The following is a 22,832-nucleotide window of genomic DNA, read 5'->3' as shown; positions in this document are numbered from 1 at the left end:
TTGTTTACAACTATTATGGACTGTTTGTAAGCAGTGCTTGATCTGTGCAGATTTCTCTCCTGATTCAGACGAGATGACTTTTTCACTGGAGAAATATTATAGATAGAGGTATCGTGTTTTTTTTTTAGCCCATAGCAGTGGATTACTTGTGGAATATTGTGATGTTTTTATCAGCTGCACTGAAAAAAAGTGTTTCATTCATCCAATTAAAAAAATTTGGGGTAATAATTTACATCTATATTTTTTAACTTGAGACAATGAAAAATAAATATCTTTACCTAAGGGCAAGTTATTTCTTTTTCATTGGCTCAAGTTAAAAAATATAGATGTGAATCATTACCCTCATTTTTTTAATTGGATGAATGAAACATTTTTTTTAGTGTGTTTGGACTCTCATTCTGACTGCACCCATTCACTGCAGAGGATCTACTGATCAGTGATGTGATGCTAAATTTCTCCAAAATCCATATCATGAAGAAACAAACTCATCTATATCTTGGATGGCCTGAGGAGGAGGAAATTTCCATATTTATTCCTTTAACATGCCTTGAGTCAAAGTGTGGAATAGATGCACAAGTATAAAATGAAAAAGAACCTGGATAGCATCATTACTTTGCCTGTAAAGAGCCCTGAAATGTTCTTTTTCAGACGACACGAGATGCAGAAACCATGGGCTGAGGGGGGTAAAATAGTTTTGTTTCCATGACAACAAAATGGAGCAGTTACACAGGCGTCAAAGCGAGGGATATTTTGGTGTGGGGTTGCAGGGTAACAGACAGTGATTGCTGTAATCATGCTGGGAAAATATTAAGCTGATGAGTGGTGACTGAATAGCATTTCTCTTTTCCCCGGGGCTGTATATCTTTAACCTTCTCTCTCATCACAGATGCCTTCTTTATGCTCTCTGGGTTTCTCTCTCACATGCTGACTGAAGCTGCTCTGTGCCAAAATCTGTGTGTGTCCATGTGTGTGATGAGTTCTCACTGTGGCAACTCAGAATGCAAAAAAGCTGTCACTGGGGTAGTATCTTTAAAAGGTACTCATATATTCCATTGAGGTAATAACATGTACCTTAAAGGATTCTAATATGCATTTTGGGGGTAAAGGAGGTACAAATGTGTTCCTTTTAAAAGCATACCAGTTTTGTACCTTATTTTTTCCTGAGATTCAGTGCTGTTATATTGTTAACCAAAACTATTAAAAGTAATGGTCATTAATTGAAATAAAGTAAAATATAAAATATTACATTAAAAAAAGAAAATAATAAATGTTGGCAACTACCTGAAATAAATTAAGTTTAGTTTGAAGGACTAAAATTACTAAAAATGAAATAAAAATACATTAAATCTAAAGATATATATTTTAAAAAGCTAATGAAAAATGATAAAAGCACATAACAAAATTACTAAAACTAAAATTAAAATGAAAACGGAAAATATATAAATAAAAGTTAATTGAAAACATTAATAAATATTAGAATTGTATATAAATAATACTATAATAACACTGTAACTGCACAAATATTTTTAGGCAATAATGCAACAATAGAAAATGTTTTTTTTTTTTTTTTTTTGCTTTTTTTTTGCTTTTTTATTAATCCAATATAATGTAAAACGTTATAACATTTTGTAGTTAAATCAAATAATGAGTCATGAAAGAGATGTTCACATACAACTGTAAGATGTATTTTGTTACTGCAAATTTGTTTACAGTATTTGTTAATTAGTTTAGTTTAACTAGTGACATTTTTAAAGGATTTTTAGATATATGTCAAATATATGGAGCGAATTTTGTGCCAATATTCATCAAACAAATCAATCTATACACAAAAAAACAAAAAATATAAAATACAGTGTATTGTGCTTTGATTGTATACAGCACATATTGACAAATATAGTAGGTCATCTAGGGATTCCATATATAGAGAAAATTGCTGAAGTCATATACTACTCCAAACATATACAGAGACCAACTACTAAACCAAACCAACCACCAGTACTGTTTCCCGTGCTAACGCTCCTCCTCTGGCTAAATCTGAACAGCGTTCCTGTTTGCATAATAAGAAGATTGCTGATTGCCTAAATAGCTCTGAGCAGCTCAGGGGGAACTTTAATTTTAGAGCACAATCGAACCCCCACTGAACAAACTAAATGTCATGATGTTTTATCCTAACGAGACATACAATAGTATTATTACTCTGACTTTATCATCAGATGCTTTACAGGCCTTTCTGTGATCCTGCATTTAAATAATCAATAATATGCAGAGGATGTTCATCTTTATAAATGACACCAGTGCTACTTTTGAACTCAGATAATAGGCTGTACTTATAACCTTATTTAAAAGGTGGATGGATCGATGGATGGATGGATGGATGGATGGATGGATGGATAGATAGAACGATAGATAGATAGAACGATAGATAGATAGATAGAACGATAGATAGATAGATAGATAGATAGATAGATGTTCTTGTTCTTTTTCACTAAAAAAAACCACAATCATAAAACAATTATAGTACAGAAACGTATTGTTAACCAATTAAAAGGGCGTCTCACTCAATGTGCGCGCACACACACACACACACACACACACTTTTAATGTAGCATTATTACCAGTTTTTTACTGTTAAATTCAAAATAATTTTTTACAGTATATGTCCTCATTTAGATATTAATATAAATCTCTGTAAAGACATAAGCAGTCTGCTCCTCATCATTTGGTATTCCTCTCTGCTCATAATCAAAAGCAGAGGTCAAAGCCAAGGTTAATAAGTGGGCGCTCTCACTCAATGTGCCACGCACTCACTCTCTCTCTTCATACACACACACACACACACACACACACACACACACACACACACAGTCCTTAATGCCTCTCCTCCTGTCACTCTCTCTCTTCATACAGACAATCACACAAGCTCTATGTTTGGACACTTTCATCACGCGCTCACACACACACATGTGCCATCTTACCTCTACTGACGTCACAGGAATCTTATTCCTTCAGCCCGATCGCTGATTCACATACATGTGAGAGAAAGCACTCTCGAGAAAGCACTTGGACATGTGACTCAGAGGAAGGAAATATCTTCTGCACTAACTGATCTCCATTTATATGATAATAGGCAGCCTGAGGAAAGGCAATTAAAGTGACAGCAGCCTGGATGTTTTAGGCACGCTTTGTCTCATGGTTAATAATGGAAAATAAGGAATGGTTCTTTTTAACAGCTCTGGCCAGAGATAAGACATGCATACACAAACACACACTCATTAGGGTTTCAGCACTCTAATTATATTGTCTAGTTGCTCTTAGAAGAGCATGTCAAGCACTGTTTTTTATTGCGAGATGCATGCGATTTTCTCTCAGCACGTCCAGTGAGTTATGTAAGGGTTATTCACATACTCATCACTGATTAACATCTCTCATTCAGTGAACCTGATCATACATATCAGTACATATATAATCATCATTACTATAAAATCCAGCAACCTGGTCCTATATCTGCATCATTCCTGAAACACCTTTTGAATTCTGTAACATTTAAAATATGAATATGACTTTGTTGAATTTTATAAAAGGTGTTAGATCATGCCGCCATACCAGAAATATCAGATCCAGCCCCGGATGCCAGATCCTGTCAGAAAATTTTTGTTTGGTAACAGAACAGTACCCTTAAATCTTATGCACTTAAATGATTATTTATATAATAGCTTTTAAATCTCACGCACTTAACATGATTTATTTATATATATAGAGGGATTGAAAAAAATAAAAAAATTTTGAAAATATCATAACATAAAACCAATTTCATTCATTCCAAGAAACAGAAAAAAATAATCCTTCTAAATCTTTAAATAATCATATTAAAGAGATTTCAATAAAATACTCTGCTAATCTTAAAGGAAGGGATTCTTCTGCCAAGAGGCAATTCAATAAAATATTTTTTTCGTTATTTTTTCTAAAGCAAATTCTGACTTTTTATATTATATTTATATCTCACAGCTTCAGATTTCTCAAAATTGCAAGTTATAAACTGTGCAAGTTATATATACATTTATTATATAAAATAAATAAAACAACCATACAAATAACAAACAAAAAAAAAAAAAAAATAACTAAACATATTTATGTGTCTCAAGTATTTTATCCAATATTAGACAGATTAATTTGGGCATGAACATGTACTGCACAGTACAAATGAACCTTCTAACCGGTCTCTCTAAATGCATTCAAGCCGAAACCCAAGTTTATAGCAAACACATGAAGCTGATGGCGCCGATGAAGCTGACCATTTGTGATGCAGGTTTGTGATGCGTTTACCATGACTTTAGTGGTATAAATGTTTGGCAAGTGCTTAAGGAAACGATCACAGTGCATTTACATAACAGATGGCACCTGATGCTAATTTTCACGTGCAATTAACTCCATTCATGAAGATGGCAAGCCTCAAACCCACCGCCTTACGCAGGCCTGTTGTGTGTATGTGTTTTCTTATGGTGTTGGCTATAAGAATGAGAAACAAGAGGTCATACGACAGATTAGTGGATTCTTATACTCTATCTCTGCATGTTTTCATATGTCAATTGATTCTCTCTTATCTGTAGTGGATTCTTATACTCTATCTCTGCATGTTTTCATATGTGTTGGAAAATGAAATACATGGGAAGTAAAAAGGTGAGAAGTAAGTGGAAGTCCTAGTGTATAAGGATAAGTGTGGCTCTATCCCAAACACTAGTGAGCTCACTACATAGGCAGTATTTAAGGGGTTATATGCATGCTCCCTCAAAAGATGGAGGCTTTTATCCAGTGCAAATTAAATTATATTTAAGGTGTATTCAAGCTTTGATGTCACAAAGTCCACTAGTTAAGCTTCAGGAACCAGTAAGATTAATCTTTTTTAAAAACCAGTTTATAACAATCACAATGTATTGTAATAAGATCTTCATTGTATTAAAATGGATTCAGTTTTGCGTCATATTGATGAAAAGAGTTTTCATAAACAAATCAAATTAAAATGAACTATTTAACAAATTATTACACTTAATAATAAGCTTAGCACTATGTTAATGCTAAACTATATTGGAATCAGTTGTGAGTTGAGTCTCTTGTGCACTGGTTTGTTGCTGCCAATGTAGAGCATTCAACTTATGAGTTTCAGTTGCTTATGAGGTTCAGTTTAAGTTAGGATGCTGCCTTCTGCCTAAATAAATTGTAAACAACTAGTCAGCAGTATTATTTTAATGTTTTTTTTTTCTGGTTTCATTTTTTTTTTTTTTTTGCTAGAGTTTTAGTAATTTTACTGTGCTTTTGTCTTTTTTTATTGTTTCTTTTTTAATATGTCTGTATTTTTTAATTATGGTTTTGTGTAATTATGGTTTAGTTAACTATAATCACCCTGCTAGTCAGCTCACTAGGGTTTGGAACAGAGCCGGTCTGACTGTGTGCACGCACACATCTGTGTGTCTGGGAGCGAGTGCAACCAAGCGTGAAATGATTCTGTTAGTGTCATTTCTATCACACACACACTTCCAGCATCCACACGCCGGCTCTGCATGCTGTGTCTGAGACGGCTCCCCGCAGCCTCTCACATCGCAAGTTGTTTGTGTATCCTAGCATTTTTTGGAAAGCAAAAAGAAAAAGGTGCCAATAGCTTTGACAGGGATTTGGAAGCAATTGCATTGTCACCTCAAACTGCTTTTTTAAAATGAAGTATAATGGATACAGCGTTGAACACAGATTTAGAAAATGTCAAAGAATTGCTTCTGTTACTCATTCTTAGGATTAATGATTCACACAACTCCCTAAAGCTAATAAATAAACATCAGCAAGTAAAACATCCAGCACTGTTTGTGCTGCAGACGTCAAATCACGATACCACAAATCATGCAGATATTTGAATCTAATATCACAGTTTTGAAAGGGCTCTTTGTGTTTCCCTTCTTTTGCTTTAGGTCAGAGTTTGTTGCTCCCAATTGTATTTTTGGAGTTAATCTGAAATTTGATCTGTTTTGAGACAACCACAGCCTTTATCACATATCACAAACCTGTGGTTCTGCTGCAGATGCTTCACAGACTGCTGAGCAGCTGAAGAAATGTTAATTACTCTATACATAGACCACTTATGGATGATAATTTATGTGTGGGAGGCATTATTATACCACATGACACTTTCATAACCCACTCTTATAAATAACCTACATCTATGCCAACACACACATGCACACAGCAGAGGAACTGAACTAGAGATTTGAAACAATCAATCATATGACTAAGCAAAAGTTTTTTAATGTTTTTGAAAGAAGTCTCTTCTGCTCAGCAAGGCTGCATTTATATAATCCAAAATACAGTAAAAATATTAACATTGTGAAATATAATTACAATTTAAAATTACTTTCCTATCTGAAAATATTTTAAAATGTAATTTATTTCTGTGATTTTCAGCATCATTACTCCAGTCTTCAGTGTCACATAATCCTTCAGAAATCATTCTAATATGCTGATTTGCTGCTCAAGGAATATTTCTTATCATTATAAATTATTATATTATATTATTATTATTAAAAAAAATTCTCCCCGGGATTCTTTGATAAAAAGTTCAAAAGAACAGCATTTATTTGAAAAAGAAATCTTCATTATAAATTTCTTTACTGTCACTTTTACTGTCAATTTAATGCATCCTTGCTGAATAAAAATATTAATTTATTCCAAAAAAGACAACAAATTTTTGAACAGTGTATATATAAACAACATTTTTAAAGTAACACAATTCAATATACAAATAATATTCATAAATTCAATACTATAAAATAAACCAATTCAATAATTTAACTTCCATTCCATAATTAGGAGTCATTCTGTCTGGTTAGCATAAGCAGTTTTAATATGAATTATCCTGAGCTCACAGCTCTCTCCAGGTGTTACAGAGCTTCTTGGCTTCTACTGTCCCATTCTCTAATGAGGAGTCAGGTTTATGGCAGACAGAGACTAATTCTGACCCCTGTTAACAGCTTCTATCTGTCACCGCCACCGGAGTCCATATCATTTATCACTGCTCACTCTTTCCCTTTTTCTCCCTTCTCTCTCTCTCTCTCTCTCTCTCTCTCTCTCTCTCTCTCTCTCTCTCTCTCTCTTCTCTCTCTGTCTGTGTGTGTGTGTGTGTGTGTGTGTGTGTTTGAGAATATTTATTGTTTGCAGGATCATGTTAAAAGAATAGTTCACTCAAAAAATTAAATTTAGTCAACATCTGCTCTCAAATCTCATTCACAATCATGTGCACATTATTCTTCAAAAGAATTTTGAGCTAACAACTATTTCAACACTGGTAGCAATCAGAAATGTTTCTTGAGCAGCAAATCAGCATATTAGAAGGATTTCTGAAGGATCATGTGAAAATTCTGCTTTGCATAACAATAATAAATTACATTTATTTAACCAATATTTTAAATAATATTTCACTATATTACTGTTTTACTGTATTTTTTGATCAAATAAATGCAGCCTTGGTGAGCAGAAGAGAACATTCAAAAATCTTGTACAGTAGTGTTTGCACTTGAAGACATGCTGTGTTTGTCATAAATGATGCTGAACATTAATGACATAAGTAATACTGATGATAATGCTTCTGCATAACTTTTCACATAAGTCATGTGGGACTCAAATGAGATAATTATGAGGTTAATTATGAAAAAATGAGGTAATTAGTGAAGTTATTTATTTTACGGATTTCAAGCCATTTGAAAATGATGACTAAAATTCTGTCTTTACCATTTGGCAATACAGAATACTACATGGATTGCTTTGGAGTGTTTTATGGTCCTTTTTAGAGCTCTTGAGCCCCCCGGTCACTAGTTTTCATATAAAAAGCAACCCAGAGGTTCTCCTATTGGAAGTAAAATTCTACAAGATCCTGCAATTTCCAGCCTAATCGGTAAAACACAACACAAAGCATGCAGATAATCGTAAAGACGGGCAGCATGTTGCAATACAGTATGTACAACATTTTGTTTGCTCTCTGCGTTTCCAGGCTGTGTTTGTTATTGGGACTATAACGTATTGAAAGACACAGGGTTGTTATTCCATTATTTATAATGAAAACATCAGGCAGGTGAAGCACAAGCACACAGCACGTCTCCTGTAATTGACTCATTTATTCAGATTTGTCACTCATTCGTCTGTGGCCTGTGATGAATTAAACACCCGGGCCGCGTCCTGTCCATAAATGTGTGTTATTATCAGTATGCTACACAACTCTCCACGAATGTGTTTCTTTCCAGTAATCATCAGCGTCCTCAGATTGCCTGTAACCCACCGTCCATCTCTCACTGTGATAAATGACATCTCAGGGCCAGTAAAACATGGTAATAAAGTCACTGTGATCAAGATTTAAATCACATATAACACCCACAGAAAACAAAATCAATGAAAACTCATTATTTTTTGGAAATTTGTTTCTCAAAAACAACCCTTTATAATTTTGCGATTAATCCTTATAGGGATACGCTGTTATTGGATTACATTATCATTTAGTTTGAAGACTCTTGCACAAACAGATTTTACTAATAGCAATACTGTTTGATCAAAGCAGTCTCATATACTGTACATGGGATCCATGTCTGAGATGATCAGACCAACAGACAGACTCTAACCCTTTCTCTTTTTTTTCTTTTTTTTTATAAAAGCCCATTTCCTTTACATGAGAAAAATAAAAATCATGCTTTGATTGTTCAATTATGATGTATAAAGTCAAAATGACTAAGTTATAATTATTAAAAAAAAAAATCTAAATTAAGTGAAAAGGAGATGTAATGACATAAAGTCAGTTATGGCATAAATAGTCAAAATTATGAAATGCTAAGTCATTATGACTTGTCGAAACTATGTCAGACAATTTTTTTAGTCATAATTAGAATGTTGTCACAATTTTGACTTTTAATGTCATAATTGTGACAATTTATCTCAGTTATGATGTAGTATCTCATAATTTAAGTTTTATCATAATTATCTCTTAGTATCTCATGATTTTTACTTACATAATTGACATTTTATCTCATAGTTGACTTAATATCTCATGATTGTGACTTTTTGTCATTTATGATCTCACAATATTGAGTTTTATCAAAAATAATACTTAGTATCTCATTATTTAGAGTTTTTATCATAATCTTTACTAAGTATTTTATGATCTCATGATTTCATTTTTTATCTCATGATTATGACTTAGTATCTCATGATTTTGACATTTTATGTCAAATCTTTTAATCTCAAAATTTGGATTTTTTTTTTTTTTTTTGGCATTTTTGCCTTTATTATGATAGGACAGCTTGGAAGTGAAGTGGGAGAGAGAGGGGAACGGGATTGGGAAAGGTCCGTGAGCCGGGACTCAAACTCAGGATGCTCAAAGCGCACTTGAGCTATATGTTTGCACTCTCCCCATGAGGCTAACACAATTTTGAATTTTGTCGTAATTTAATTTATAACTCATAATTTTGAGTTTTTATCATAAATATTACTTAGTTTGTCATGATTTAGTTTTTATCTCATGATTATGAGTTAGTATCTCATAATTTTGACTTTTTTGTGTCTTAATTACGAGTTACTAAAGCATGTTTTTTTATGATGTCTTTAAATTTTAGACCCCAGTGTACATTATGCACACAATATACATAAACCAAATTCAAGGGAATATACTTGTGTTTCACCAGCATCTCTCTGCAGTAAATCATAAAGTGTTTTTTATATCTGTTTAATATTTAATTCAGTTTATATTTGTACATTGTCAAACAAAAGCTAAATGTGTCTATGACTGATTGGGCTACCAGCAGTATCAGTGTGTTTCTGGTGTTCCCGGAGGCAGACATCAAGTTACCTTGTATTTTATCTACTCTTTTTTTAACAGTGAAAAAATATTCAAAGTCCCTGAAGATAAAGTTTAGTGACATTTCTCCATTTCAGAAGTTAATGAACCGTGGAGAACAAGATAAAAATGTGGATTAGAAAAGGAATTATTGATCCCATCGCTTCTTCATTATCACTAGGTGTTCAGCCTCTTTTCAAAAAAATATCTAAAAATAGACAATAAATTGGCTGCCAATTCAGCAGCAGTGCTGAGATTGGCTGGAGGGCAGAAAACGAGCATCTCTCCCGAGGGACGGGAGATGAAAAAAAGAATCTGATTCCCCAAGAGCCAGCTGCTGCAAGAGGCCCTCGGGAACCTTCACCTCTCAGTCTCCCGGGACAGTCAGGGTTAATAGATGATGAAGGGTAATCTCATGCTGAATTAGAGAGAGAGAGTGTGCACATGAGAAAGAGAGAATGCTGATTAATGGAGCTCCTGTATATTGTATCAGACTTTATTTGTCAATTCAGTGTCAATTGTTGAAAATCTTAATTATTAACTAATAAATATAAGAATGGAACTGAAAAATATTTCAAGAACAACTCCCTCTTTAATTGGGTTTAATGTGCAATTGCCCTAGAAAACAAAACTCAAAACTTTGGTCAATCATAATTATGAATTGTTGAAAATCTTAATTATTAACTAATTTTTACACACTGAAATCAAACTACTGAGCTCATATGAAACAAGTGGAAAATTTCATTGAGAAACTTTGGTCAATCATAATTATGACAAAAAAAAAAAAGTTAATTATGAGATACTGGGTTATAGTTGAGATAAAATGTAAAAATTGTGAATTAAATATAGATAAGTCATAAATAAAAGTTGAAATTATGTCATAATTTAAAATGTTAAAATTCTGAAATATAATTATGAGCTAAAATCTCTAAATTGTGAGATGTTATGAGATTAAGAAGCCAGTTTTTGTCATAATTATTCATTTTTATGTCATAATTATGAGGTAAAAAGTTAAAACTGGCATAGGCAATTTTTTGTTATCTTAATTGTTAGTTTTATGTCATAATTATGACTTTTTATTCTATGATTATTACTTAGTATCCCATAATTTTTACATTTAATGTCATAATTATTCATTGTTATGTCATAATCTAATGCAGAGTACCAAAGCATGATTTTTTGAGTAGATCTGACATCAGTGTTATGAAAATTGACAAACTGTTATCAAACTGACAGAACACATGAACCCCGACGAATCAGATTAAAACTTGCATGTTTTGTGTGCAATGTATATTAGATTGATTGATTTATTATTCTACACATTTAAAAGTTGGGGTCAGTAAGATTTTTTGAGTAAAACAAGGATGAATTAAGTGAATTAACATTTTTACCCCCCAAGAAATTCTCAAATTTCAAATAAATGAAATCCTCAAGAATCGTCAAAAAATATATATCACTGTTAATATAAAACATTAACAGTCAGTAAGTGATCAGTAGATCAGTAAGTAATAAATCTTGCTGATCTGAATCAACTGCTTTATAATGTGTATAATATCTCAAAAATTATAATCTCTCAAAAATCCTGTTTTGAACATTGCCCTTCACAAAACATGCCTGCCCTTGATGGTCATTTATTTAGTTATATTGAGAGCAAATATCGCTCTCAACACTTTTTAACGTCTTTTAGTGACAGAATTTCCCAGATTTCCTTCTGAAGTCACAGAAAATTGCAGATTTAGCCTGCACAGATATCAGCTCCTCCACCATCTTTTCAGCTGCAGGTATTTGCATCAGAATATCATCTCAGCGAAGGCATTCAGAAACACAGCAGTGCAACTTTGTTCAAGGCCATGGCTGGTACTTTAATGAACATTGATTGTGACTTTGATGTGCTTTCTGGGGAATAGGAAATGTGCTCATCAAACCTGGTTCAGACATCATTAGCCGAGCAGCTCTTGTCTTGAACTACCTCATTCACACACCGTCTCTAATGGCAGCCTACAGCTCTTTATCATTCTGCAGCGTTGTGGCACTCATTTAATGCAGTTTTAGAAGTAAGTTTAGACTGTTGTACTTTACTGTTTTCACACAGCAGGACCCTTCAAAATGAAAGAAAAATATTTTAAATGCTAAAAAAGGTGATGAGTCTCAGGACCTAGAACATACGTGTAAATATTAACAATACACAAAAATGTCATGATGCTGGTAAATGTAAAGCACTCACAGGTAATACTGCAAATATTATAAATACTGCTCATACAGATCAAGCTAATTTGCCCAGAACTCTTCTGATTGATTCATGTCCGATCTGCTCTAGTAACCATTACCACAGGAATAATTACAGACTAGACTCAATGTTATCATTTCTCTCTCTCTCGTTCCCTCTTTCTTGTTCGGTGTCCCTCAAAGGAAAGGTCTGATGTAAACTGGGTCACTCTCACACCCTGGAGTGCATGTTGAAAGCGTACTGATTCTATTAACAGGCATCTTCCTCCCTATAGGCTCTTCTGACCCGATAACAAGCTTTTATTAATTGTCATGCCTAGCGAAATCCAAAATTTGTAATGAAGAACTGCTTTTTGCTGAGAAGACGTGGAATCCAGCCCTCCATAACCAGAGGTTTTCCTCTGGCTAACATATGAATAAGGTTACATATGAAACTTTGTTTTACAGTGTTTATCACAAATAAAAACAGAACGTTTTTTTTTTTTACCCATGTGCATATTTAGATATAAAAATGCGGAACGCTGTTTCATATTTCTGTTTAAGTTTAGCTCAACACAAAATAAAAATTATACTCACACTATATATACACACAAAAAAAAAATATGAAAACAAGATATACACATTACATGTATTGTTTTTTTATCTACAAAGGAACTCAAAAAACATGATTCATTAAAATGATTTATTTTAATTTTGACAAGCAGTCCTACATTTTGTATGCATTTTATTTGTTTGTTTGTTTTGTTTGCATTAAGTTGGTTGATTTAAGAGATAAATACTTCAGTGTATATATCTAATCACTTCTGCCCTACTGTAAAAAATGATTTTTCGAAGTTATGAATAAAGATTATTGTATAGTACATTTTACAAGAAAATACTATCAGTCTTTCTAGTTAAAAATGTTTAGTTATTTTAATCTATTAACAATCAGTCCTAATATTTTAAGTTTGTTTGTCTGTTTGTTTATGTGCACTTCAACGAAAATATATAAAGATTTCTGCACTATTACAATACTACTTTGAGTGTTTTTTTGTTTGTTTGTTTGTTTGTTTGTTTTATTAAAAGTATCTACCAAATTAATAAATCAAATGTAAACAAGACTGTGAGAAAATGGTGTAAGAAATAACACTGAGATTAAAGTAATTGGAAATTAAATGGCTGAATTTCTCAGTTGCTAAATTGCTGTTTCCAATAAGCCTAACAAGCCTGTTTTCAAATAACAGTATAATTTCCCAGAGGACATTTTGTATAGACCCCTTAAAAGTTTGTAAACATTGCAAACGGGTGGGCGGGGCTTAGCTGGAGGCAAAAAGAGGCGCGGACGCAATGTAGACCAGCGTAAACTAGCACGTTTTAGGAGGGATTTATTAAACATGGATGCAGAAGAAGGTTCAGATCTGTCCGAATATGTACAGTCACTGACTCTGCGGGACCGTGAAAAAAAAAAAAGAAAAAAAAAAAAAGTGGGAGTTAGCATACATTTATCAATTAATTCAGTTGATCACTCAGTTCACTGACCAAACTGGTTATCTGACCAAAATATAATGACGAGTGGATAACATTACAGTAGCCTAATTTATTTATTTATTTATTTTTAGCTAAGCCTGGTGTAGTTCTTGTATCTTGTTCTCATTGGAAACATTTTAACCAGGTTTAGGATATTTCCTAGACAACATATGAATTACTTTCGGGTGGTTTGGGGAATTATGTCAAGGCTTATTGTCTAATGTAACCTATCGCTGGGCTAACTATGATTAGTAATGTGGATTATTTTAAGAGACCATTCAAAGGATGGCACACACATCTATCGCTGTATGTTTGTTTAACATTTAAGATAGCGCATGCGCTGGAGGTTGGCGACTTTTCACCTATAAAACATAAACTTGCTGATTTGTACTAGATAAAACCAACACACCAGTACATATGCATAGATTATTTTACCTAATATGAAGTGTGCACTGCAAACACGAGCATTATTTCTGATCGTCTCTGTCTAGTCTGTACGCCGTATTGCATTCAACCACCACAATTGTCTTCTTGATTTTGTGAAGGAATGTCGGCCGGGATCCGGTGAAACTTTAGTTTTGAACCAAAAGTGCTGTTCCTTCTATTCTGGCAGCCAAAAACACAACAAGACGACATTTTAAAGTCAAAACCTCAAACTTTTAGCGCGCCTGCTATGAGTTCTTCGTTATGTTTTGCCTCCAGCTAGAGCGGTGACGTCACAGTGACGTAGGCGATTAAGGGGTCTATTGCACACTAGATGAAATAGAATGTTGTGATACATTAAAAATAAAAATAACATGGGTTGCAAAAGATTTGATGAGAAATCTGAGGTTTACACAAAGTCACAGTGCACTCTCAGAAAAATAGGTACAAAAGCTGTCACTGGGGCAGTATCTTTTTAAAAGGTATACTTCTGTACCTCAGTTATCCCTAAAAGGTGCATATTAGTAACTTAAAAGTACATATTATTTATTATCTAAAGTGTACATATTAGGACCTAAATGGTGGATATTGGTACCTTTTGAAAGGGAACTACCCAAGTGACAGCTTTTGTACCTTTTTCCAAACCTTTTTCTTAAAGTGTATATATACACACCTTAAAATACCCATTCATTAACAGTAACTCTGGAATAATTATATGACTGCATTCGTCAGCTTATGTACTCTTGAACAGGACCATGTACCACACACATGCAAACCAGTTCAAACGGCCCACAGTTCATGACCCAGTGCTAAACTTCCCGCCAGAACTCTGGCTTTTAAACACAAAACCAGGCTTCACCTCAAAGGTCCACTAAGGGAAACAGGAGAGAACTATCGCATTACTGGGGGAAACTTTTAAATTAAAGAGACCCAAGTTGGAGGGCCTTCATGTAGGCCTGAGAGAACAATGGCTGCTTTCTGTCTTCATGAGACTTTAAAGCTGCGTGCCATGAAAGAACAGAGTTCTGCTTTGTTGTAGAAAGCCACAGATGTTGCTCTAGTTCTAGACACCCTTGTAAGTACTTCAAGAGGTATTCAGTAGCCCAGCCTCCCACACGCTGCCTCTTTACCATGTCCTCTGACTGCGTCATCATGAATGGGTCAGCAAGTTGCATGCTGCTCTTTTAAAATCATTGTTAAATCTTTTAAAATGTTAAATTCAAACTTTCACCAAAATAACTGGTGAAAAAAATATGTATTCAAATTTATTAAAGTTTTCATGTTTTTTTGTGCAGTATGTATCAATGTGCATCTGATTTATCATTGTACAGATTTAAATTTTGTACAATTTCTCAAAAATATGAAGAAAAAAAAACAGTCCAGTTCTACATTGGTCCCATTCTGAATTTTGTTGCCAAATATATTCCAAATATATTATTAAAATAATAAAGGTTTCTAATTTAATCCTAACTAAGGTAATATTCATTTGGAATGGTTATCTGTGTTAAACCCATTGTTTGTTTTTTTTGTTTTTGTTAAATCCCTCCCTAATGTTCCATTATTTCTTTATTTATTCCAAATGAAATATAGGGCAAATAATCCAAAAGAGAAATTCATTTCAGATTTTGCTGTGCATGCTGGGACATTCAAATTGTAATTATGTTTCTGAAAAACTTGTTGCTATGATATGTTGTACTGGTTTAACTTATATTGTATATTTATATATTTTATTACAAATATAAACTTTTAATAAAACAGACTAATCAAGTTACATATATTTTTCATCCACACAATTTTATAAACTTGTGCATTGTTTTGTTTCCTTTCTCCTAAATGGAGCTTTAGAAAAAACTTTCATTGGTAAGCAGTCCATCTATGTGTGTTTGTTTATTTATTTCTCTTTTATATATTTGACAAGGCAAAACCGAACCTGTGTACAGTAGGTACCTCTTTATTTATTTCAGTTAAATAAAGTTGCAACTTTTCCTATTTTGATAATTAACATGCATTATCCAAAGAAAAGAATTGTATTCCTCCTCATAAACATAAGCCACAATAAATTTTATGTCTTCAGTGACCTATACTCTAAGTTTTTATTATTTCTTTGATCCATTCAACTAATCCAGATTGATTAATTAATTCATTAATTGCCCCTCCTTCATCTCTACCCATCTCACCCTCCAAATATTCAATTCTTTTATTATCCAAAGCACCAAACTCTCAAAGGATTTGAGCTCTTCCGTTATTCTTTGGTGATTGGGCAGCGGTAAACTTCAAAGGCAAAACTCTTCGTTCTGATCAAACTCAATGAAATCATGCCAGTGTGTTCACTTTGCTCCATGATTCTCCCGTGAGTTGTTTGAAGAGCGCAGTTTTGGGAACTGTAAGGATTCTGGCTCAAGAAGGTTTCATTGGTGTGGAATAACTGCAGTTGCCATAATGCGCAATGACCCACTGCAAGCTCTCCTTCAGGTGCGTAAAGAGAATTCTCTGAAGTGAACTGTCCTAAACTTATCATTTTGATGGATTTTAAGCGTGCATGTTTGAGCTGGGATTAATTATTTTAAGGATTCACTTTGAGCATGCATTTGCACACAAAAAAAAATGGTCCAAGTGTCATTTAGAGCAGTGGTTCTCACTCTTTAAATCGCTTTCAATAAGTGCCAGAATCAAGAATTGGATTAGAGTACCAATCAATCAAACGTAATTTTCAAGTATTGGTTTTTATTTCGTAGGATCGGACGACAAACTCGACCACAGAATCCATCAAAGGATCCCCCTTGATGTTGCTGGAAGACACCTGTAATCGCATCGGCCATACCCGTGCATCCAGATCCATGAAGCATCATCAGCACGTCCCATATGAAGGTTCCCCACCTAAGCTTTTTCATCCCCGGGGAAGTGATGGTTCCACACAGGCAAATTTCTCACAGCAACTCCAAACCACTTTAAAACCACACCACGAAATGCCACTGACAGCCCCCGACGGAACACTATGAATTCTGCCCCCTGAAGATGTTGCCTGGTCCGACCGCATGCGCTACTCTTCCCGCGTCAATTTCTGCTTACGTAGCCACGCACTCTGGACCTTTGGAACAATGGTGGACCCTGCAGGACGCCGGCACTGCCATTCACTCCTCAACACATAATTTTCAGATCCCCCTTGGCCGTGGGTGTGTTCTGGGCCACCCTGAGCTCGACCAGTACCAGTCCCAAATTGCCACCCTGCTGCACATAAGTCGCGGAGATCCTGGAGGTGCATGTGCCCCAACTGTCAAAGAGAAAGCAGCACGTGTGCCACGTCCCTGCGGGAAGGTGTACGGCAAGTCGTCGCACCTGAAGGCGCATCTGAGGTGGCACGCAGGTGAGCGTCCGTTCGTCTGCAGCTGGATGCGCACGCGCTCGGACGAGCTCCAGAGGCACATGCGCGCGCACGCACACCAGTGAGAAGCGCTTCACGTGCCCGGACTGCGCCAAACGCTTCACGCGCAGTGACCACCTGGCCAAGCACCTGAAGACGCACCTGATGCACAAGAACAGACCGCTGTTCCCCGTGCTGGATCACATCATCACAACTCTTGAACAAAAGTCTTAGACTGTTCAGTGCTTTTTGTGAACACTTTTCACGGTCCATCTCAGTAAATATAAAATGTTGGGGTGCGTTTTTAATTCAAGTTGAATTCAAACACCTTCATATTGGGGCTTGTTGTCACGTTTGTTTGTAAATGTTATATATTTTATTAATTACAGTATTTGCTGGACAAAACAGTGCTGGATTTACATTTTTGTATGTTTGCTCAGTTGTTTCCATAATTGGTTTGTTGTTTCAATATAACAGAAAAGCTGGTTGTTTGATGTCTTTGAGGCATCTTGCTATAAGACAACATGCTCAAAAGATGTGGATTAAGTCTTTCTTTCTTTCTTTCTTTCTTTCTTTCTTTCTGAGAAATGTTCAAAAGCATTTGCATAGTTAGAACTTTGAGGTAAATGTCTATACAGAGATGGTTTTGACCCTAAGACATTTTAAAGTAATGTGGGAGAACTAGGCTAGTCAAGGTTTCCCCTGTGCAGTATGGTTCACTTGTACAGGCAAACACTTGAGAGGTGTAACTTAAGTAAAACATTAGCTGGTATTTATTACCTTCGTTTTCAAAAAGACAGTACTCTTATGGGCTAAATCAAGTGTATACTATTTTTTGTGTGAATTATTTTTATACATTTACTGTTTTGCCGGGGTTTTTTTTAAATTATTATTTTAATTATTTTTATAATTATTTTTTAGGACACCAAAAATACACTAATTTAGTCGCTTTTTAATAATTTGGAAGTTTAAAATCCTCATGGACCACTGTTCATTATTATTATTATTATTATTATTATTATTATTATTATTATTATTATTATTATTATTCATTTTATGCTGTAACATATTGTGTAAGACAAATATATTGTGTTTGTATTTTGTTTGGGACTGTGTCACTGTGACGTAAGACGTTCGTTCCGGAAGGAGCATGTTGGTTTCTATGGAAACAGGACGCTCGTCCGCTGCAACCTTCCAGTGCTCTCAAAGCGCACCGAGGCTTCAGAAAGTCTAAAGAAACTTTAAAGAAGTGTAGATTTAAAATTTTATGACAGATATATTGAAAAATATCACCCCTTCAGCTCTCAAATACAGTCGACAGATCTTTATAAATATAAAGTTAGGCACTTCGCACAGATGAACAGGTAAGGACGCTCATGGCACTTTTAATGTATTAGCCTATGTTTTGCATGACATATTATCTGCGTCATTTTTCAAACAGTTTATACTTTTTCTTTATACATGGCTGGTTCGCTTTGTTCGCTGTAATCGTTGCGATGGAATGTGACTCTGATTGTGTTCAAGGCTTAAAATATTCAACAGATTCTTGAATTACAGGCAATACTGTACATCACGACTGATCTAACTTTCCTCAAGTGGACTGTTAGCTATACTGTATGTTTAAATAATATCATGTGCCCTGCTTAAAGCTTTTAACATTATCTCAACATGTACACATAATTGTGTTTCAAACATTTTTATAAGTTGTTCAATAAACATGTTTATTGGAATTTATATAATGGCTTTACCATGTCTGCATTTAAAAAATAAATAAATAAATAAATAAAAAACTTTTTTATTATTTATTGAAAGTTTACAGTGTGTTGGAAGACCCTCAGAGGTTGCATCCAAAGTCAGTGAAAAGGTCAGTGGCAGGACAATCTACATTTGTTTTTATGATCCATTTAGATATTGATATTGTGTTTTCTTTCATATCATCAGACAAAATTCTATCTGAATTGATCATTGTGCTATTTTAGTTGTTTATATATATATATAATTTTATAGTATTGCTTTGACTTAAGTCTTGTTCATATTTAGTCTTTATTTTCTGTTTCTGCTAAAGGAAGTTGCACCCTTAAAACCAGTGATTGGCAGCTCAGCGGGTAAAATAATCTAGGTGTTAGTCTGATTTAATATCTATCTAATATACACACATAACTATAGCAACCATTTTGCAACATTTAGTAGCTGCATGCACATGACAACGTCTGCCTTGGTTTCCTTAAGGCTTATTTTTCTTCTGAAATGGTGAATGACTTTACCTGCTTTGTTCTGTAGATCCAGTGGCAAAAGAGTCAGTGGAATGGAAACCAAAGTAGGTTTTAAAATGTGTTACTAGGTCACTATGATTTCACATTGATAAATCCTGACCTCTGAAGTGAACAATGGTGACTGGATTTTCAGATCAATAAGAGGTGTTTTGGATACAACATGCTTTTTGGATACATATACAATATGCTTTACTGAAGTTAAAAAAATTTAATAAAAATAAAACATGTCAGTGTCAACTGTATTAGGTGCTTTGTTTAATTTTGTGCAGGCAACAGAAACCAAAACGCAGTGGAAAGACAGAAGTACAGGGACCTTCTATAAACTCTGAGCCAACAAATATGAAACTCAAAACTCCAAGATCCATGAGGTAAAATCAGTAGAGACATTTTATATCAGTGATTAACAAACATAAATTGCCCATGCAGCTCTCAGTCAACAGGTCAATGTAAAAGAATTGGGGTAAATTAAAGGAACAGTTCACCTAAAACTTAAAATTTGCCGAAAATTTACTCACCTTCAGGCCATCCAAGATTCAGATGAGTTTGATTCTTCATTGGAACAGATTTGGAAAAATGCTCACCACAGTGGATGCTCTGCAGTGAATGGGTGCCGTCAGAATGAATGTCCAAATAGCTGATAAAAACATCACAATAATCCACATGCAATCCACACCACTCCAGTCCATCAGTTACCAACTTGTGAAGTGGAAATATGCATTTCTGTAAGTAACAAATCCATCTTTGAGATGTTTTTAACTTCACACTGTTGCTTCCAGCTAAAAAATATGTCCATAATCCATAATATTGCTTTCTCCAGTGAAAGTAGTTTTGTCTGAATCAGGAAAGAAATATGCACAGATCAAGCATCGTTTATAAACTATCCATTCTAAGTAAATATGTCTGTGGATTTTCATGGACAACAGGAGATGGACTTTTTCACTAGAGAAAACATTATTATGGATTATGGAATCATAATTTGGCCAGAAGTGATAATTTAAAATCATCTTAATGATGAGTTTGTTTCTTACAAACATGCATATTTTCACTTCACAAGTTGTTAACTGATGGACTGGAGTGGTGTGGATTACTGTGATGTTTTTATCAGCTGTTCAGACTCTCATTCTGACGGCACCCATTCACTGCAGAGCATCATTCTCAAAAAAAAAAATCAAATACTTAATTTCTCAAAATCTGGATGGGCTAAGAGTAAGGACTTTTTCAGCAAATTTTTATTTTTTGGGTGAACTCTTCCTTTAAACTTTTTTACTTGAAGAGAGAATATTTTGTATGATAATATTTTTATTGTACTGCCCACTTCAACCATCATTTAGATGCTTTGGTTTTGGTTTTGTATAGGCAACAGAAAGCAAAACTTGGTGAAAAGACAGAGGAGAATCCTTCCCTGAACCCTGAAACATCAGATACCACACTCAAAGACATACACAGTTCCAAGAGGTAAAAACAAAAGTATTTAATATCAGAAAATAATAACTAAAAGCAACAAGTTTTCTATACTAGAGAATAAGGATAAATGACCAATACTAGATTTTTAATTTGAGTGCATCAGTGGCTTTTTGTATTCCGGTCAGCATGCTCTTTGGGTCATGCATGGGATGTGGTTTATGGGCCGTGTATGCATAAAGCAAGGAAGCTGATGGCATTCATTCGCTCCAGTGATCTCTAATAGTTTACCTTTTATCACCCATTTTTTTCAGCAGCAGAGGGTATAATGCCTCTAAAGCTCCGTCCTTCAGAAATGTAACCACGCATGGACATAAACTACCTAAACAGGTTCCCCCTATTATGACAGGTACTGAATCTGTTTTATCCGTTAGTCCTTTTTAACACATTTATTGTAAAATGTATTTGTCTCACATTTCCCAAAACCTTTTTTGATACCCACGGTGTCCAAAATTGGATTTAATTTTTCTTTTTTAATTTGCATTAGAGAAACAAGGAGAATGTGATGTCCAGTCAGTAAGTGTGCATGAACTCCATATCCAGGCCCCTCAAGTAGTGCTGTCTGCAAATGACCAGGATCCTCATGAGGTGCAGAGTGAAGAGGATGGAAATGAGAGTGCTGAAGGACATGTGCCACTAGAACTGTTTGCAGAGGTGAGGCATTAATGGCACGTCATGTATCTGATGTGTTTGAAAATGACTACTGACTAAACAAACGTTCTGTTTTTGTTTCTATGAATCCAGTTTCTGCAGGCCATAATGACAAAGAATTACCAACTTGCCAAAAAACTCTGTCAGATGAGTAAGTAGTCATGTGAATTAGTGTTGTTTACAATTGGCATTTCTCACATCATGATACTGATGTTTTTTATCATTCTTTAAATTTAGTTTTAATTTATGAGCCCCAGAACTCAGAGGCCAAGAGCTTTCTGCCTCTCATTGAAGAAAAATTATTGATAGGTGAGATTATAATCTATTAATTTTCTATCTATCTGTTTATTGTTTTTGTTTTTTGGACATGATATTCTATTACTCTTTGACCCTCAAATTGAATAAATTCAATTTTTATGACAAAAACATAAGCTTTACTATGATTTTCCTCTTTAGTATTTAAATTAACATAGTGACATGAACTTCTAAATTGCTTTAACCAGAAATGTTTTCATAAGCACTGCATACATGAATGAAAATAAATACCATTAATTAAATAGAAGCAATGTTCCAAAAGAGTAACTTTAATAACGTGTCAGCAAAGATTTGAAAATAAAGTGTATTGAATTCACCTTCTTTATCTGTATATGATTATAAATTCTAGAGCGGATGAGGAATCAGATGAGGATGATGATGATGATGAATCTGATGAATATGACACATCTGATGATGATGATGATGTTGAAGATGATGATGAGTCCTCAGATGATGAATCCTCTGACACAGATGAAGAGTCCACTGACAGCACAGATGATACATTATCATCTTCATCATAAATAAACAACAAACAAAGAGTCTACTAGATCTAGTGGTCCTAATCACATACAGTATTGCTTTAGTATTAATATATCTAATGCTCATAAACAATGTGTGTCATGTTTAGAATTTGATGTATGCACAGTTATGTCTAATACTGACTGGACTTTAAATCATATTCTGCGTGAATTGTAATCTATATATGTCCTAAGACAATAAAGTAGCTATTTCCTACTACACTTTTTCAGTTTAGTTGTTC

At 34.3% G+C, this 22,832-nt stretch overlaps 1 protein-coding gene and 1 pseudogene across 2 annotated transcripts; both read left to right on the top strand.

Moving 5' to 3' along the window:
• Positions 1-16,205: 16,205 nt before the first annotated feature.
• On the top strand, positions 16,206-18,379 carry LOC122145252 (annotated as a pseudogene).
• Positions 18,380-18,528: 149 nt separating this feature from the next.
• On the top strand, positions 18,529-22,812 carry LOC122145251 (glutamate-rich protein 2-like). Of its 2 annotated transcripts, XM_042757515.1 has the most exons (11): positions 18,529-18,736; positions 19,185-19,236; positions 19,438-19,477; positions 19,653-19,689; positions 19,915-20,013; positions 21,002-21,100; positions 21,361-21,455; positions 21,588-21,760; positions 21,851-21,908; positions 21,995-22,066; positions 22,424-22,812. In XM_042757515.1, the coding sequence occupies exons 1-11, from the start codon at positions 18,729-18,731 to the stop codon at positions 22,591-22,593; spliced, it is 903 nt and encodes a 300-aa protein (XP_042613449.1). In that variant the 5' UTR covers positions 18,529-18,728; the 3' UTR covers positions 22,594-22,812. The 2 variants fall into 2 exon arrangements, with proteins under 2 accessions (XP_042613449.1, XP_042613448.1); XM_042757514.1 differs by lacking the exon at positions 22,424-22,812 and having other exon boundaries at positions 18,530-18,736; positions 21,364-21,455; positions 21,995-22,101.
• The last annotated feature ends 20 nt before the right edge of the window (positions 22,813-22,832 follow it).

Source organism: Cyprinus carpio, chromosome A6, assembly GCF_018340385.1.
Source record: "Cyprinus carpio isolate SPL01 chromosome A6, ASM1834038v1, whole genome shotgun sequence".
Lineage (NCBI taxonomy): Eukaryota > Metazoa > Chordata > Actinopteri > Cypriniformes > Cyprinidae > Cyprinus > Cyprinus carpio.
Note: the sequence above shows the minus strand (reverse complement) of the source record. Positions and strands in the feature narration are given on the sequence as shown.